The following is an 18930-nucleotide window of genomic DNA, read 5'->3' on the forward strand; positions in this document are numbered from 1 at the left end:
GCTCTCTGGAGCTGCGACGTGTTGTTGGTTGCTCTCCGGAGGTGCGACGCGGTGCTCGTTGCTCTCCGGAGGTGCGACGCGGTGCTCGTTGCTCTCCGGAGGTGCGAAGTGTTGTTGGTTGCTCTCCGGAGGTGCGACGTGTTGTTGGTTGCTCTCCGGAGGTGCGTCGAGGTGCTGGTTGCTCTCCGGAGGTGTGATGTTGTTGGTTGCTCTCCGGAGGTGCGACGTTTTGTTGTTGCTCTCCGGAGGTGCGAAAGCGGTGCTAGTTACTCTCCGGAGGTGCGACGTGTTGTTGTTTCCTCTCCGGAGGTGCGACGGGGTGCTGGTTGCTCTCCGGAGGTGCGACTTGTTGTTGGTTGCTCTCCGGAGGTGCGACGGGGTGCTGGTTGCTCTCCGGAGGTGCGACGGGTTGCTGGTTGCTCTCCGGAGGTGCGACGGGGTGCTGGTTGCTCTCCGGAGGTGCGACGTGTAGTTGGTTGCTCTCCGAAGCTGCGACGTGTTGTTGGTTGCTCTCCGGAGGTGCGAAGCGGTTCTAGTTGCTCTCCGGAGGTGCGACGTGTAGTTGGTTGCTCTCCGGAGGTGCGACAGGTTGTTGGTTGCTCTCCGGAGGTGTGTTGTTTCTGGTTGCTCTCTGCAGGTGCGACATTTTGTTGGTTGCTCTCCGGAGCTGCGACGTTGTTAGTTGCTCTTCGGAGGTACGACGTGTTGTTGGTTGCTCCCCGAAGGTGCGACGGGGTGCTGGTTGCTCTCCGGAGGTGTAGTGTTGCTGGTTGCTTTCTGGAGGTGCGACGTGTTGTTGGTTGCTCTCCGGAGCTGCGACGTGTTGTTGGTTGCTCTCCGGAGGTGCGACGCGGTTCTAGTTGCTCTCCGGAGGTCCGACGTGTTGTTGGTTACTCTCCGGAGGTGCGACGGGGTGCTGGTTGCTCTCCGGAGGTGCGACGTGTAGTTGGTTGCTCTCCGGAGGTGCGACGACGTGCTGTTTGCTCTCCGGAGGTGTGGTGTTGCTTGTTGCTCTCTGGAGGAGCGACGTGTTGTTGGTTGCTCTTCGGAGGTGCGACGTGTTGTTGGTTGCTCTCCGGAGGTGCGACGCGGTGCTGGTTGCTCACCGGAGGTGCGACGTGTTGTTGGTTGCTCTCCGGAGGTGCGACGGGGTGCTGGTTGCTCTCCGGAGGTGCGACGTGTAGTTGGTTGCTCTCCGGAGGTGCGACGGGGTGCTGGTTGCTCTCCGGAGGTGTGGTGTTGTTGGTTGCTCTCCGGAGGTGCGACGTGGTGCTCGTTGCTCTCCGGAGGTGCGACGGGGTGCTGGTTTCTCTCCGGAGGTGCGACGAGGTGCTGGTTGCTCTCCGGAGGTGCGACGGGGTGCTGGTTGCTCTACGGAGGTGCGACGGGGTGCTGGTTGCTCTACGGATGTGCGACGGGGTGCTGGTTGCTCTACGGAGGTGCGACGGGATGATGGTTGCTCTACGGAGGTGCGATGGGGTGCTGGTTGCACTACGGAGGTGCGACGGGGTGATGGTTGCTCTACGGAGGTGCGATGGGGGCTGGTTGCTCTACGGAGGTGCGACGTGTTGTTGGTTGCTCTCCGGTGGTGAGACGTGTTGCTGGTTGCTCTCCGGAGGTGCGACGTGTTGTTGGTTGCTCTCCGGAGGTGCGACGTGTTGTTGGTTGCTCTCCGGAGGTGCGACGTGTTGTTGGTTGCTCTCCGGAGGTGCGACGTGTTGGTTGCTCTCCGGAGGTGCGACGTGTGGTTGTTGTTTCTCCGGAGTTGTGACGTGTTGTTGGTTGCTCTCCGGAGGTGCGACATGGTGCTCGTTGCTCTCCGGAGGTGCGACGGGGTGCTGGTTGCTCTCCGGAGGTGCGACGTGTAGTTTGTTGCTCTCCGGAGGTGCGACGAGGTGCTGGTTGCTCTCCGGATGTGTGGTATTGCTGGTTGCTCTCCGGAGGTGCGTCGTGTTGTTGGTTTCTCTCCGGAGGTGCGACGTGTTGTTGGTTGCTCTCCGGAGGTGCGACGCGGTGCTAGTTGCTCTCCGGAGGTGCGACGTGTTGTTGGTTGCTCTCCGGAGGTGCGACGGGGTGCTGGTTGCTCTCCGGAGGTGTGGTGTTGCTCGTTGCACTCCGGAGGTGCGACGTGTTGTTGGTTGCTCTCCGGAGCTGCGACGTGTAGTTGGTTGCTCTCCGGAGGTGCGACGCGGTTCTAGTTGCTCTCCGGAGGTGCGACGTGTTGTTGGTTGCTCTCCGGAGGTTCGACGGGGTGCTGGTTGCTCTCCGGAGGTGCGACATGTAGTTGGTTGCTCTCCGGGGGTGCGACGTGTAGTTGGTTGCTCTCCGGGAGTGCAACGAGGTGCTGGTTGCTCTCCGGAGGTGTGGTGTTGCTGGTTGCTCTCAGGAGGTGCGACGTGTTGTTCGTTGCTCTCCGGAGGTGCGACGTGTTGTTGGTTGCTCTCCGGAGGTGCGACGTGTTGTTGGTTGCTCTCCGGAGCTGTGACGTGTTGTTGGTTGCTCTCCGGAGGTCCGACGTGTTGTTGGTTGCTCTCCGGAGGTGCGACGCGGTGCTGGTTGCTACCCGGAGGTGCGATGTGTGGTTGGTTGCTCTCCGGAGGTGCGACGGGGTGCTAGTTGCTCTCCGGAGGTGCGACGTGTAGTTGGTTGCTCTCCGGAGGTGCGACAGGTTGTTGGTTGCTCTCCGGAGGTGTGTTGTTTCTGGTTGCTCTCTGGAGGTGCGACATGTTGTTGGTTGCTCTCTCGAGGTGCGACATGTTGTTGGTTGCTCTCCGGAGCTGCGACTTGTTGTTGGTTGCTCTCCGGAGGTGCAACGGGGTGCTAGTTGCTCTCCGGAGGTGCGACGGTGTGCTGGTTGCTCTCCGGAGGTGCGACGTGTAGTTGGTTGCTCTCCGGAGGTGCGACGTTTCTGGTTGCTCTCTGGAGGTGCGACATGTTGTTGGTTGCTCTCTCGAGGTGCGACATGTTGTTGGTTGCTCTCCGGAGCTGCGACTTGTTGTTGGTTGCTCTCCGGAGGTGCGACGGGGTGCTAATTGCTCTCTGGAGGTGCGACGGGGTGCTGGTTGCTCTCCGGAGGTGCGACGTGTAGTTGGTTGCTCTCCGAAGCTGCGACGTGTTGTTGGTTGCTCTCCGGAGGTGCGAAGCGGTTCTAGTTGCTCTCCGGAGGTGCGACGTGTAGTTGGTTGCTCTCCGGAGGTGCGACAGGTTGTTGGTTGCTCTCCGGAGGTGTGTTGTTTCTGGTTGCTCTCTGGAGGTGCGACATTTTGTTGGTTGCTCTCCGGAGCTGCGACGTTGTTAGTTGCTCTTCGGAGGTACGACGTGTTGTTGGTTGCTCCCCGAAGGTGCGACGGGGTGCTGGTTGCTCTCCGGAGGTGTAGTGTTGCTGGTTGCTTTCTGGAGGTGCGACGTGTTGTTGGTTGCTCTCCGGAGCTGCGACGTGTTGTAGGTTGCTCTCCGGAGGTGCGACGCGGTTCTAGTTGCTCTCCGGAGGTCCGACGTGTTGTTGGTTACTCTCCGGAGGTGCGACGGGGTGCTGGTTGCTCTCCGGAGGTGCGACGTGTAGTTGGTTGCTCTCCGGAGGTGCGACGACGTGCTGTTTGCTCTCCGGAGGTGTGGTGTTGCTTGTTGCTCTCTGGAGGTGCGACGTGTTTTGTTGGTTGCTCTTCGGAGGTGCGACGTGTTGTTGGTTGCTCACCGGAGGTGCGACGTGTTGTTGGTTGCTCTCCGGAGGTGCGACGGGGTGCTGGTTGCTCTCCGGAGGTGCGACGTGTTGTTGGTTTCTCTCCGGAGGTGTGGTGTTGTTGGTTGCTCTCCGGAGGTGCGACGTGGTGCTCGTTGCTCTCCGGAGGTGCGACGGGGTGCTGGTTTCTCTCCGGAGGTGCGACGAGGTGCTGGTTGCTCTACGGAGGTGCGACGGGGTGCTGGTTGCTCTACGGATGTGCGACGGGGTGCTGGTTGCTCTACGGAGGTGCGACGGGATGATGGTTGCTCTACGGAGGTGCGATGGGGTGCTGGTTGCACTACGGAGGTGCGACGGGGTGATGGTTGCTCTACGGAGGTGCGATGGGGGCTGGTTGCTCTACGGAGGTGCGACGTGTTGTTGGTTGCTCTCCGGTGGTGAGACGTGTTGCTGGTTGCTCTCCGGAGGTGCGACGTGTTGTTGGTTGCTCTCCGGAGGTGCGACGTGTTGTTGGTTGCTCTCCGGAGGTGCGACGTGTTGGTTGCTCTCCTGAGGTGCGACGTGTGGTTGTTTTTTCTCCGGAGTTGTGACGTGTTGTTGGTTGCTCTCCGGAGGTGCGACATGGTGCTCGTTGCTCTCCGGAGGTGCGACGGGTATGCTGGTTGCTCTCCGGAGGTGCGACGTGTAGTTTGTTGCTCTCCGGAGGTGCGACGAGGTGCTGGTTGCTCTCCGGATGTGTGGTGTTGCTGGTTGCTCTCCGGAGGTGCGACGTGTTGTTGGTTTCTCTCCGGAGGTGCGACGTGTTGTTGGTTGCTCTCTGGTGGTGCTACGAGTTGTAGGTTGCTCTACGGAGCTGCGACGTGTTGTTGGTTGCTCTCCGGAGGTGCGACGCGGTGCTAGTTTCTCTCCGGAGGTGCGACGTGTTGTTGGTTGCTCTCCGGAGGTGCGACGGGGTGCTGGTTGCTCTCCGGAGGTGTGGTGTTGCTCGTTGCACTCCGGAGGTGCGACGTGTTGTTGGTTGCTCTCCGGAGCTGCGACGTGTAGTTGGTTGCTCTCCGGAGGTGCGACGCGGTTCTAGTTGCTCTCCGGAGGTGAGACGTGTTGATGGTTGCTCTCCGGAGGTTCGACGGGGTGCTGGTTGCTCTCCGGAGGTGCGACATGTAGTTGGTTGCTCTCCGGGGGTGCGACGTGTAGTTGGTTGCTCTCCGGGGGTGCAACGAGGTGCTGGTTGCTCTCCGGAGGTGTGGTGTTGCTGGTTGCTCTCTGGAGGTGCGACGTGTTGTTCGTTGCTCTCCGGAGATGCGACGTGTTGTTGGTTGCTCTCCGGAGGTGCGACGTGTTGTTGGTTGCTCTCCGGAGCTGTGACGTGTTGTTGGTTGCTCTCCGGAGGTCCGACGTGTTGTTGGTTGCTCTCCGGAGGTGCGACGCGGTGCTGGTTGCTACCCGGAGGTGCGATGTGTGGTTGGTTGCTCTCCGGAGGTGCGACGGGGTGCTGGTTGCTCTCCGGAGGTGCGACGAGGTGCTGGTTGCTCTCCGGAGGTGCGACATGTAGTTGGTTGCTCTCCGGAGGTGCGACAGGTTGTTGGTTGCTCTCCGGAGGTGTGTTGTTTCTGGTTGCTCTCTGGAGGTGCGACATGTTGTTGGTTGCTCTCTCGAGGTGCGACATGTTGTTGGTTGCTCTCCGGAGCTGCGACGTTGTTAGTTGCTCTCCGGAGGTGCGACGTGTTGTTGGTTGCTCTCCGAAGGTGCGACGGGGTGCTGGTTGCTCTCCGGAGGTGTGGTGTTGCTGTTTGCTTTCTGGAGGTGCGATGTGTCGTTGGTTGCTCTCCGGAGCTGCGACGTGTTGCGACGGGGTGCTGGTTGCTCTCCGGAGGTACGACGTGTAATTGGTTGCTCGCCGGAGGTGCGACGAGGTGCTGGTTGCTCTCCGGAGGTGCGACGGGGTGCTGGTTGCTCTACGGAGGTGCGACGGGGTGCTGGTTGCTCTACGGATGTGCGACGGGGTGCTGGTTGCTCTACGGAGGTGCGACGGGATGATGGTTGCTCTACGGAGGTGCGATGGGGTGCTGGTTGCACTACGGAGGTGCGACAGGGTGATGGTTGCTCTACGGAGGTGCGATGGGGGCTGGTTGCTCTACGGAGGTGCGACGTGTTGTTGGTTGCTCTCCGGTGGTGAGACGTGTTGCTGGTTGCTCTCCGGTGGTGAGACGTGTTGCTGGTTGCTCTCCGGAGGTGCGACGTGTTGTTGGTTGCTCTCCGGAGGTGCGACGTGTTGTTGGTTGCTCTCCGGAGGTGCGACGTGTTGGTTGCTCTCCGGAGGTGCGACGTGTAGTTGTTTTTTCTCCGGAGTTGTGACGTGTTGTTGGTTGCTCTCCGGAGGTGCGACATGGTGCTCGTTGCTCTCCGGAGGTGCGACGTGTAGTTTGTTGCTCTCCGGAGGTGCGACGAGGTGCTGGTTGCTCTCCGGATGTGTGGTGTTGCTGGTTCCTTCCGGAGGTGCGACGTGTTGTTGGTTGCTCTACGGAGCTGCGACGTGTTGTTGGTTGCTCTCCGGAGGTGCGTCGCGGTGCTAGTTTCTCTCCGGAGGTGCGACGTGTTGTTGGTTGCTCTCCGGAGGTGCGACGGGGTGCTGGTTGCTCTCCGGAGGTGTGGTGTTGCTCGTTGCACTCCGGAGGTGCGACGTGTTGTTGGTTGCTCTCCGGAGCTGCGACGTGTAGTTGGTTGCTCTCCGGAGGTGCGACGCGGTTCTAGTTGCTCTCCGGAGGTGCGACGTGTTGTTGGTTGCTCTCCGGAGGTTCGACGGGGTGCTGGTTGCTCTCCGGAGGTGCGACATGTAGTTGGTTGCTCTCCGGGGGTGCGACGTGTAGTTGGTTGCTCTCCGGGGGTCCAACGAGGTGCTGGTTGCTCTCCGGAGGTGTGGTGTTGCTGGTTGCTCTCTGGAGGTGCGACGTGTTGTTCGTTGCTCTCCGGAGGTGCGACGTGTTGTTGGTTGCTCTCCGGAGGTGCGACGTGTTGTTGGTTGCTCTCCGGAGCTGTGACGTGTTGTTGGTTGCTCTCCGGAGGTCCGACGTGTTGTTGGTTGCTCTCCGGAGGTGCGACGCGGTGCTGGTTGCTACTCGGAGGTGCGATGTGTGGTTGGTTGCTCTCCGGAGGTGCGACGGGGTGCTGGTTGCTCTCCGGAGGTGCGACGGGGTGCTGGTTGCTCTCCGGAGGTGCGACGTGTAGTTGGTTGCTCTCCGGAGGTGCGACAGGTTTTTGGTTGCTCTCCGGAGGTGTGTTGTTTCTGGTTGCTCTCTGGAGGTGCGACATGTTGTTGGTTGCTCTCTCGAGGTGCGACATGTTGTTGGTTGCTCTCCGGAGCTGCGACGTTGTTAGTTGCTCTCCGGAGGTGCGACGTGTTGTTGGTTGCTCTCCGAAGGTGCGACGGGGTGCTGGTTGCTCTCCGGAGGTGTGGTGTTGCTGTCTGTTTTTTGGAGGTGCGATGTGTTGTTGGTTGCTCTCCGGAGCTGCGACGTGTTGCGACGGGGTGCTGGTTGCTCTCCGGAGGTACGACGTGTAATTGGTTGCTCTCCGGAGGTGCGACGAGGTGCTGTTTGCTCTCCGGAGGTGTGGTGTTTCTTGTTGCTCTCTGGAGGTGCGACGTGTTGTTGGTTGCTCTTCGGAGGAGCGACGTGTTGTTGGTTGCTCTCCGGAGCTGCGATGTGTTGGTTGCTCTCCGGAGGTGCGACGTGATGTTGGTCGCTCTCCGGAGGTGCGACGTGGTGCTCGTTGCTCTCCGGAGGTGCGACGTGGTGCTCGTTACTCTCCGGAGGTGCGACGTGGTGCTTGTTGCTCTCCGGAGGTGCGATGTGTTGTTGGTTGCTCTCCGGAGGTGCGACATGTTGTTGGTTGCTCCCCGGAGGTGCGACGTAATGTTGGTTGCTCTCCGGAGGTGCGACGTGGTGCTCGTTCCTCTCCGGAGGTGCGACGTGTTGTTGGTTGATCTCCGGAGGTGCGACGTGTTGTTAGTTTCTCTCCGGAGGAGCGACGCGGTGCTGGTTGCTTTCCGGAGGTTCGACGTGTTGTTGGTTGCTCTCCGGAGGAGCGACGTGGTGCTGGTTGCTCTCCAGAGCTGCGATGTGTTGGTTGCTCTCCGGAGGTGCGACGTGGTGCTCGTTGCTCTCCGGAGGTGCGACGTGGTGCACGTTACTCTCCGGAGGTGCGACGTGGTGCTTGTTGCTCTCCGGAGGTGCGATGTGTTGTTGGTTGCTCTCCGGAGGTTCGACGTGTTGTTGGTTGCTCTCCGGAGGAGCGACGCGGTGCTGGTTGCTCTCCAGAGCTGCGATGTGTTAGTTGCTCTCCGGAGGTGCGACGTGTTGTTGGTTGCTCTCCGGAGGTGCGACGTGTTGTTGGTTGCTCTCCGGAGGTGCGGCGTGTTGTTGGTTGCTCTCCGGAGCTGCGACGTGTTGTTGGTTGATCTCCGGAGGTGCGACGTGTTGTTGGTTTCTCTCCGGAGGAGCGACGCGGTGCTGGTTGCTCTCCGGAGCTGCGACGTTTTGTTGGTTGCTCCCTGGAGGTGCGACGTGTTGTTGGGTGCTCTCCGGAGCTGCGACGTGTTGTTGGTTGCTCTCCGGAGGTGTGATAAGTTGCTAGTTGCTCTCCGGAGGTGCGACGTGTTGCTAGTTTTTCTCCGGAGGTGTGACGTGTTGTTGGTTGTTGGCTGCGCAGGTGATGTGTTCGAGAAGCTGGAGGACGAGGACGAGCAGGGCTGGTGCAAGGGCAGGAAGGACGGCCGCGTGGGCCTCTACCCCGCCAACTACGTGGAGCTGGTGTCGCAGTAGTGCCCTCCGTCCCCCTCGCTCCGACACACCACGATCACGCAGTGCTTCCTTTCGCCACGCCGCGCCGCGACGCAGCTGTCTTTGGAACCTCCTCCAGCCGGCTTCCGCAGGATCTCGCTACAATGCCCCGCGTGCCTCACGTTCTCATCACGCACCAGGTGCATTGAAACGAGATTCCGCTGTTACTAGAATGTTTTACTACACTTTTATTTTTTTTTCCACCTAGATCCAATCACTATAGTTCATCTTTTATTCAGGACACAGAGTTGGTATTTCAAAGATAGCTTGTCGCCATTTTCAAGTGAAAATTGTTTCAGCACTCCTTACAGAATCAGGACACTCGTACTGCCTTTACGAGTGCTACAGTTTATAAGTGGTACTGTCTCGTTAAGTGCTATGTTTACAGTGTATGTTGTAATATACTGTGTATTAAAGCTAAGACTAAAAAAAAAAAAGAGCTACAGCATAGGCATCATTATTGAGTTTGGAAACTTTGCACCAGAATATGAAGGGAGAATTTTGTATAAAATATTTATGTGGAAAATGTTTCTAAGATTGTTCATGAGACTGAATCAATGGCAAAGTGAAATTTTAAGGAGTTTGTAATCTAGTTGTTTTCATATGTTCTGTGTTGGTGGACAAATCGTTACAGTTTCAAAACAGTGATGTAAATACAACAGTCTGTTCGTCAATTATCTTCAGAATTCAATGGTGCCCATGTTTTGCGGTTGGTGTTGTTATTTTTTGGCCTATTTGATTGTTTTGAGATTGGTATAAAGTTCACAGTACTGCTGCTTTAAAACATACAGTAGTTGTGTAGTTAATTGTGATGCCTACTGTTTTGGAGATTATGTAAGGTGTTGAATGTAGTATTCTAATTTTTTTTTTGGCCAGAAAGAAATTGGTTATTATTAAAATTAGGTTTTGAATTTTATTTCTTTTTGTTTAAAAAATAAATATTTGCAGATAATTCTGAAATGTGTGAAGTATACAGTGTACAGATGTATAAATTAGTTAGGACTTAGGAGTGAATAGTTAAGGGGGAGATGACACCTAAAAATGTTTTGCTTGAATGTCAGATTTTTAAAAAAAAATTTATATGAAGGCAGCTGAAATTAATTAAGTATATACTATATCAATCCTAACTTCAATAATTTGTAAAGAGAGTTTGGTAAAATATAGACTCTAACTTGTTTCGAAATAAACATCCTGTGGCCCTTAGCTACCATTATCCAGTCATTTGTATTGATTGTAATCATGTAGAATGTGGAATTTCTCTGTCGGAGAAAACTTATTACCAATTGCAAGGGTGTTCAATCCAAGATACCCAGTTGCCAGTGTTAGTAATGAATTTTTTTAAAAAACTTAAGAACTGTATTAAAAAATGGTGCCAGTAACTAATTATTCTTTTTTATTGAACAAAAGACTTAATTCCATAAGGTTGAATGTTATTAGGTTTATGGTAAGTTATTATATTATAGATGTTATTAGTGCATTCTTCGCTCCTTGGTTGGTTACCTTCAGTCTGCGTGTTGGTACGACCGAAGATGCCATCAACTGTTTTGTGTGTTGGTACATGGCAGGTTACTAAGGGCCGAATTCAGAGAGCTCTTTCGACGGTTATCCACACACCGAAAGGCTTTCCAATTGAAGCTGCTCGGCAGAGACGTTTTTCAGTGGTTGGTTGACTGTTGGATAAGGAGAGCCAACCACTTGAAAGTGAATGTGGTCTGAAGCTCATTCGAATGCCTGTTCAGTTGAAAATCGGCGGAGCAGTTGATGGTTTTAATTAGGGGTGAGCCGATGCCGATTGCTGATAATTAAGATCGGCCGATTTTGGTCATTTTTGTCATTTGAATGATCGGCTTCATGCATGCCGATCCTTTTTGCCGATTACCGCTTTCTGAAGACAAAAAAAATCTCTATGTAACACAAAAGCGCTGACATATTTTTTGCTTCAGAACTTTGGCTTACGTTTTTAAGTACCATTTACGTTACTAACGTGTTTTAATCTTTTCTGCAGAAAAAAAAATGAAGTAAAGTTATTCTTAAAAAATAAACATATTCATGAAAAGTACGTTTGTTAAAAAAAAGTAAACAAAAGCACACCAAACCATTTAATAAGTCATGCCTGTTCTTTTCGCGATCGCGATTAAACAACGATAAACGCGAAATCATCGTAAAATACAGTTTTTACGCGAAATCGCCATAACACAGCATTTTTACACGAAATCGCAGTGTTTTTAAGCGAAATTTAAATATGTACTGGGTAAAAGACTTTTCTCGTCACTGGTAAACAAACACCGCAACATGGCCGCCACTGAACATGTCATAAATGCACTAAAGCAAACAAAAGCTTACAAACGCTCACGTTATAATGTTAAACTCAAAAAATATACTGTAAAAATACGTAAAACTACGGGGTTTATTTTCCTATCCGGCATAATGTTTGGATAGATAAGACAAACAGGCGAAGTTTTAAAAGCCTACGCACACCGCTCAGGGCACTGACGTCAGCTTGGAACAGCGACACCCGATAAATACAAAAGCAAGCAGATGATTGGGCGAACGGTGGCGGTGTTTGGAACAGCCTTACGTGAGTGGCCATACCACGTCAGCCGGGGGCGCTGGCATATAGTTGGAACAGCGTCTTAATATCAAGCAGAAAGCATTTTAAATCGCGTCAAAAAGCGGAAAAATGTAAACAAACATTCATTTTCGAATTGTGTGACGATAATTAGTTGGTCAACAGTGTGTTATAGATTTTGTTAAAGGGATTAATAGATTTCCATATCAGTTTATGGGAACAACTAATAATCAGTGTCTAAATCAAAAGTTTGTCATATAAATATAAATATATGTAACCAATTTGTTTAGGGTATTCAGTAATGAGTAGTTTCAAGTAAAATTATTTAACTTAAGTAATTTGGAGCATATTTTACAACCAACTTAAAAGAGCACTAATCGGTCAAAAAAATCGGCATGATCGGTACAACATTTCGGGCATCGGCATGATCGGCAAATGTGGTGATTGGCTCACCCCTAGTTTTAATATATAATTTCCACATAAAAACGTGTTCATGTATGTTTGTAATTGTTTAAAACATTTTTGTCATATGGCAGATATGTAAAATATAGTTTGGAATTAAATATGCTTTTTTAAAGAAATCGTTTCGCCCGCAAAGTGTGCATCAGACACGTGTTTTGTAGCGATGGCAGAAGATTTGGATGAATTTCCAAATCACATTGACGAGGTTTTTGAATTTTTTGATGATCTTAAAAATGAAAATCCAGTTCCGCGAAGGTATATAAGAAATTTTAGCAGGCGCGTTTTATTTTTGTCGGGATCAAGAGTTCGAAACAATTTTTTTTCTCTGTAAGAAACTGCATCTGTTTTTATTGTTTTGTTTTCGATTACGGTTTTGTGCTTTCTCACGAGATCAAAAATAATCGCTTTTTCATCTGGAGAAAACACTATAATTTTATAGGCAACGTATCCATATTAAGAACATTTCTCAACCTCGTGTAGGGTTACCAGACGTCCGGCAAAAGGACATGTCATCCTTTTTATGTATTTTTTTGCGTCCGGCCGGATTTTCCTTAATGCTCCAAAATGTCCGGCTTTTTTATAAAGTGAGATAATTCCTGCAGTTACACTCTGGGCAAAGCGCGCGCTGTCCGCAGAGTCATCCCACTAGTAAGTAGTACTATGACAGCTTGACAGGTAGCAGCACATGCAGAAGCACGTGTTTTTAATATGCTGTATATGCGTAGTTTGTTTGATTCTTTATACTGAAACTGTATTAAATGCAAAAACATTGTAAAATATCGTACTCCATTGTAATTAATTCATGGTTTTTTTAAAAAATATATATATTGTCCTCCTTTTTAGTGAAATGTCCTCCTTTTGCGAGATGAATGTCGTCCTTTTTTATTATCAGTGTCTGGTAACCCTAACCTCGTGTCCAATCCAAACAAAATATTATTTTCAGCGGGAGAGCAAACAAAATACAATCAAAATTAAATAGGGCGCTTTTCCACACACACTCCAAGTACTTGATCTAAGAAAATTTTTGTGCCATGTTGCCAGATCTTCACTGAAAGTGGATGGGAACAAGCTTTCAGCTGGCAGTCATTCGAAAGGCGTTTTTGAAGTATGAGAGGTGGAGAGTCTGCCAGATGAATGAGAGTTGGATGCACTTTCGAAGGTCAACTCTGAATTCGGGCCTAAGATACACAATCAAACAAGCATGGGGGGGGGGGGGGGCTAGTTTTCTTTCAAGGAACTTGATGCTATTTTCTGAAGTCCTAGTAAACTCATCATATTTGCTTAAAAGGTTCATTTGTATCCCTTAAATAGTTCTTTTTATTGGCACGCACGCATCTGGTCGTTCTTCACAATGTCTCTCTAGCCACTCCATCGTGGGTGAAAATCCAAGGATTAGCGTGCTCCTTCACCGATGAGGGCTCTGAACAGGCATGCAGATAAACCAATAGGAATAGGCACATGTTTTAACTTTTGCTGATGGTAAATGGTTACTTTAACTTGAAAAATTCCCAAGATCAGATTGCAAAGCAACCCCACTCAATAAGAAGCCCTACGTATTTCCTGTCACACTGTAAGTCGCCGACCGTTGGCATCGCAGCGGAGCGAACGGTGAGAGTTGTGACCGTCCGGGTAAGCTCCTTCCTCGAAGGTGACGTTTCCCGCAGCTCGTAAAGTTGCATTGCGATGCATCTCGCAATCCCACACAGCTGTTTGCAATTATTGGAGTCCAAAACATTGATATCACATGTGAATTATCCCAAAGCTTACTTTAATGCAAAAAAAAAATTTAAACTCCATTATGGAACAAATTAAACCATAGATAAAATTTTCAATTAAGAAAATTGTGTAGCAAGGTATTATTTATAGTTTGTTACGAGTTGAAATTTCTATTGTGGAAGCAATACCTGTCCATTGACTTATTGTTGACGATATGTAAAGTCCAAATAAATTAATATATATTTAAATAATTTTTCAAGACCACACTTTTTCCATTTTTAAAAACCAATTTTGTTATTTTTAATGCATCGGATGCTAGTTGCTTTAGTTCTTGCTACTGTTGATGGCCACTTCCTTGCTCCCTGAAAGAAACTTCTAGTTGTGTTAAACATTGGATCCAATGAGTGTTAAAAGTTTTGTCACACCATGTGAATATTAATATTTTTTTTTAACTTAAATATTTAACTCGTCTGTGGAGCAAATTTAAATAACTAAGCAGCTGAAAAAAAAAATTACTTGCTAATAAAGTAAAAAGTAACATATTGAGAAGAAACTTCAATGCATTCAAGTGGCTTTACTGGCCACAATTCCTGGCCAAATAAAATAGTGCAATGTAACAAAAAGGATAAAAAAAATTTACTTAATGATTTAAGACATCTTGTTTTGTGAACGGGATTTTGCAGCACAAACTGTAATTGTTACAGCTACTGTTCAGAATGTTTGAGTTTGGCAGTGGAACCTGTGTTTTTGAGGTTTTGAGGGTGAAATGTTAGTATGGATCAGAAATGCAAGGAAATAAGTTGAAAGTCCAATGCAAATTCATGCAGAAATTGTTATAGTCATGAGCAGAAGTCATCAAGATGGTGGAACCATGTGTGGCAACCTGCCCCAGTGAATGTACTAACCGTATTGGTGTACCAAAGAAAAAGTTATGGTAGTGAAACTATCCTGGAATAAATTTTGTAAACTTCAATAGTCATAACAATATATAATCACAACTTGAAAAATGCCTAATTTATTAACCAGGAAAATTGTATTAGAACAAACATGGCATCAAAGATATTTAACATTTTGTTGGTTCTCTAAAACATTACAAACACGGTGCTATCATGTATTTTTCAAAACTAAAAGTTGCAGCAATATAAATACATTAAAACAAAATTAACCTGAAACATCTTAAAACATACATTGTAACACTAAGTATATATATCTACATTAGATTTTGCTTAAATGACAGAATCAGTCTCTAAATACTTCCTACAAACAAACCTTAATCTTATTGAGCTGATTTTAAGATTTAACAGTAACAATTTGATCACAAAATTCTTTTATTCAAAATGGTGTTGAATATATGTAGGCTAACAATTTATTGTTTCTCTAAAGTATGAAGAATGCTGCACTTTCTCTACATTTAAATGTTAACTTCGGTTTGTCAAAATAATAATGCATATTTTTTTAAGTTGTCATATTAACTTTTATGACTATAAATTATAACATAAAGTGTTAATGGATAGTTGTACTATTATAAAGTTCAGTTTAGCACACCAATACATTTTTTTTATTGTTGCAATTAATTATTCAATGGGAAAAATGTAGGGGTGTGCGGGAATAGGTTTTTGTACTGCGGGAAATTTTCGGGAAAAATAAATTATTCCCGCGGGAAACGGGACGGGATCGGGAAAAATAAAAAAAAAAGCAAATTTTTAATTCTAATATGAGATGGCCATTTAAAAGTTTCTTGCAAAGTTAGTTGTTTTTTGCTGCTATTTCTTTTGTCTGCTTCACTTGCCCTTTTTTCGGCGGCGACTTCGTACTTTTTAGCATCCTCAAATTCTTTTTTTATAGAGGGATGTTTATTGAGATGTCTTATTAATCCAGACGTGCTACCATGCTCGCATCTCAAAAATTTTCCACACGAGACACACTTTGCCAGGGATTTACTGTCTGTCAGACGTTCTAAATACTTCCAAACACCTTTAGGTTTACAAGTAACAGGCTGATCGGTTGCGAACTCCATTATTTGTAGGCTGCTAGTTTGTTTTAATATACAATGGCATCGAAAATAGGAACATATACTTTGCACAAACCTTAATAACGTAACGTCAGCCGACAAAGCCCGCCAAACTAAACAGTAAACAACTATTTTTTTTCTCCCAAAGTAAAATCATAGATATATAGATACTCGTGAGCAGTGGTGTAAAACTACGTGATTTCTCAAAGTGCCAATACAGTTCTCTATTCGCCACTGTTATCAAGTAATGAGAACGGTTACGCTTCGTTATGTAACGCAAGTCTAGTATTTCTTATATCTTTGGCGAAAAGATGCGCATGTTTTTTTGTGTGTCTAAGGACACACGGTGGTTTAAGGTTAAGTATTTGATGGTGACGGCAATAACGTTATATAACTGACTATTCACGTATCTTGCAAATTTGTACCCTTGAAGAAATATATTTATGAGCGCATACAATATTTAAGGTACTCCATGCACGTTTTTTATATTCCAATTAGATATGTGTAAACGATTATCATAATTCACTGCACACCACAGCTGTCGCTACGATCGGCATAAGTTAAAAATATGTTTTGCATTTAAATAGTACGGAAACCCTTCAAAAATGTACGAATCCATAAAAAATATTGTTGTAAAAACCGTTTGAATTGATAGAAAACATGTTCACATGATTAGTAAACATTTGTAAATTTTTAAACATTTCCCCGAAAAATTCGGGAGTAATAAAATTCCCGCCCGGCATTTCGGGAAGCCTATTTTCCCGACTTTTTTCCCGAAGCGTCGGGATCCCGCACACCCCTAGAAAAATGTGTTTATACCAGCATCACATTTTAACAAACACCCATAATCAAAAAGAAAAATACAGGTGAGCATTATTCATTACACATTCAAAGTGGATCATTTTCAGAGCATTAACTTTCTCAGAAAAATGAACTTTTTCAAATGCATACATTTTTTTAATTGTAGACAATCATGAATAATTGAAGACACTTTTCTTCATATTCTCAGAGTTTATTTTAATAATTGGTCTGGCATGTCAGTGTCATGCAAAGGTTTAAAAAAATTGCATCAAGATTGACTTATTCATAGCCATATAAGTTAAACAGTTTATGTTTTCACACATTTAACAAAAATAATTTAAAAAATCAACAAATGAAAGTTCAGCATTGTATTTGGAACATTGATGATGAGGTTTACATGTGGGCAGCAGGTACAATTCGACGGAGAATTCAGCATATTTGAAGTCAACTTCAGTGTCATAACCAACATGTCAAACCTGAATCTACATTTGAGGGATGCTGCAATGCTATATTAGCAAGTTAACCTTCATGATGTCCAGTTAATTTATGATTGTACAATTTTAAGGGTTGCACCTAGTGGTCAGTAAGGCATAACTTAAGTTTTTACAAGTTCAAAGTATAGTTCATTGTCTGTCATCACATGTCCTAATTTTCATAGGTTGATTTAATTTCTCCAACCCCTTCCCTTTTTCTCGTTCTGAAGGAAGCTTATCCAACTACAAGTGTAGAATAGCTTCCAAACATTTCAACAAATCGTCATCCCACGAGGCATGGTTGTGAAACATTTTGATGCTGTGCCAGCGTCTACGTGCCACCGGGTTGGCAAACGTGTGCCAAGACCAAGGTGTTGAAGTCAAGATTGTGATCGAGTTGTTAAGTGTATACTGAAAAATTTTAATTAATGTTAATGTAAAAAATAAAAATATCTATTCAAGAGGTCACATTCTGTAATGAAATTTCCTTGAATTTTACCTGACCTAGACTTAAAATTTACCAGAATAATTTTTTTTTAGTAATGTATACCTATTTTGCAATTTTCTTAAAAGAAAAAAAAAATTCAGCTTCAATCATCATCTTAGCTTGCCTAGTTCAAATAGAATCTTGCATACAAATGGTGTTTTAATGTCTGGGTGATGACATACTGGAGAATTGCTATCACGGGGGAATTTCCATGACTTTACAATGGTTTCAAGTAAATTCCCTTACTTTTACAGAATTTGGATACCCTGTCTATTGCAAGCATGGATATGCTCTAACGTAAACAGAAATACATAACACTCTAATATTAAACTTTGCATTGCAGACGTGTTGGGAGTCAATACCAGTTTTTGCAATTAGGAAACATGACAGATGCTGGCTGGTTTTCTCAGGTGCTCCGCTTGCCTCACCCCTGCACTTATTCACTACTCCATGCACACACTTGCCAAGTTTAAACAGTGTCAGGAATTAATTCCATATTATCAAGTGTTTTTTGTGAACATGTGTAGAACATGTCCGCACTTTCACAAATACGCGACATGAAGTGCATTGCATTGTTTGAATATTTTTGTAACTGCCCCAAGATTATCGAGAAATATATAAAAAAAAAAAAAAAAATTTCTATGTATACCTGGCTATGGAGATCATAAAATAGTTTTGTGAACATGACACAATCAGTTGAGCATAAAGTTGTAGTATGTAATATACCGTATGTACCTGAATATAATGCTCAGATTTTCACCAAAAAAGTAGGGGGTCGCATTATAATGCCAAACTCGTATCTTGCTATTGGGAACAGCTTAGTTGAAAAACTACAAGCTCTGCCTCTTAAATATGTCACTTATGTGACTTTAGATTGCTGTAAATTACCACCCCTGGAAACTCCACTTGTTGAACTACATGCCCTGCCTGTAAACTCATGCCACTTTAGTCCTGAACCTCTGCTCAGGCGTGACGGATGAGAGATGGATGGAGTTAGTCGCTGGCCTCCATACATCAACACATTCTTTCTTTGCTTTCTGAACAGCCACTGCCTTTGTGCTACAGTCATAACACAATTATTTTTTCCTGACTGCAGCTGTGTGTTTCTAAAGAGCCCAAGAGTATCACTGTACTTAAGAAAGTGTGGCACTAGAAAAGGTCTAGTAAATATGGAATGGATCTAATAATTTAAATTATTTTCAAAAGCTTTGCACTTGTATTGCAAATTCCCATCCATAAAGTATTTTTCATAAACTCGATAATCAAATGTGTGGGATCGCATTATATTCACATTCACATTAATTTTGGGTAAATACGGTATGTCACATTTGTAATAGAAAAGTTAGAGCACACATCTGGAACGTAAAATGCAATTCTTACTACATGAAGTTTAGAAAGTGATATGTGTGTTAGGGGTTGATAAAAATGCAACTAAACAAGCGCGAGTCACTACGCAACATATGCTCAAGAGCTCAACTAGTGATGCACTGGAGGGTGGTTCATGCTGTGTAAGGAAATTATGAGGAACAAAAGAGACTCCTTGCATGACCAGCATTCTGCTGGCAACTCGGAAACTAACCTCTTTTGCAAGATAGTTTGGTGTAATCTTTGAAAAGTTATTGCATTTGGCAGTGAAGATGACTTCTATGTGTGTTTACAACCCTGCAAAGTTACAGGTGCAAGTGGTAGCTCACTGGTGTGTGGCGTTCTGTGGGAAGTAGACGGTGAACTAGGTGCATATGTTTAGAGTTGCCCACGTACAATTTGATGTACATCACCTTTCGTGGCATGAAATAGTTTCAGGCATTCGTTGGTTAAGCCATTTGAAGGTCTTCCTATTCAGCAAAAGACTGTTGTGAAAGTGCCCTTGATAAATGCGATGCAAACCTCTTGT

General features: G+C 46.9%; 1 protein-coding gene across 12 annotated transcripts in view; it reads left to right on the plus strand.

Annotated features, from left to right (window-relative positions):
- The window catches only part of LOC134539300 (protein kinase C and casein kinase substrate in neurons protein 1), a 244370-nt gene extending 235416 nt beyond the window's left edge, over window positions 1-8954 (plus strand). For all 12 annotated transcript variants that reach the window (XM_063381218.1, XM_063381214.1, XM_063381211.1 and 9 more), the window contains one exon: window positions 8387-8954. In XM_063381218.1, the coding sequence (XP_063237288.1) occupies window positions 8387-8499 (113 nt within the window). In that variant the 3' untranslated portion in view covers window positions 8500-8954. The remainder of the gene's footprint in view (window positions 1-8386) is intronic.
- The last annotated feature ends 9976 nt before the right edge of the window (window positions 8955-18930 follow it).

The sequence above is a fragment of the Bacillus rossius genome, chromosome 15 (genome assembly GCF_032445375.1).
Source record: "Bacillus rossius redtenbacheri isolate Brsri chromosome 15, Brsri_v3, whole genome shotgun sequence".
Lineage (NCBI taxonomy): Eukaryota > Metazoa > Arthropoda > Insecta > Phasmatodea > Bacillidae > Bacillus > Bacillus rossius.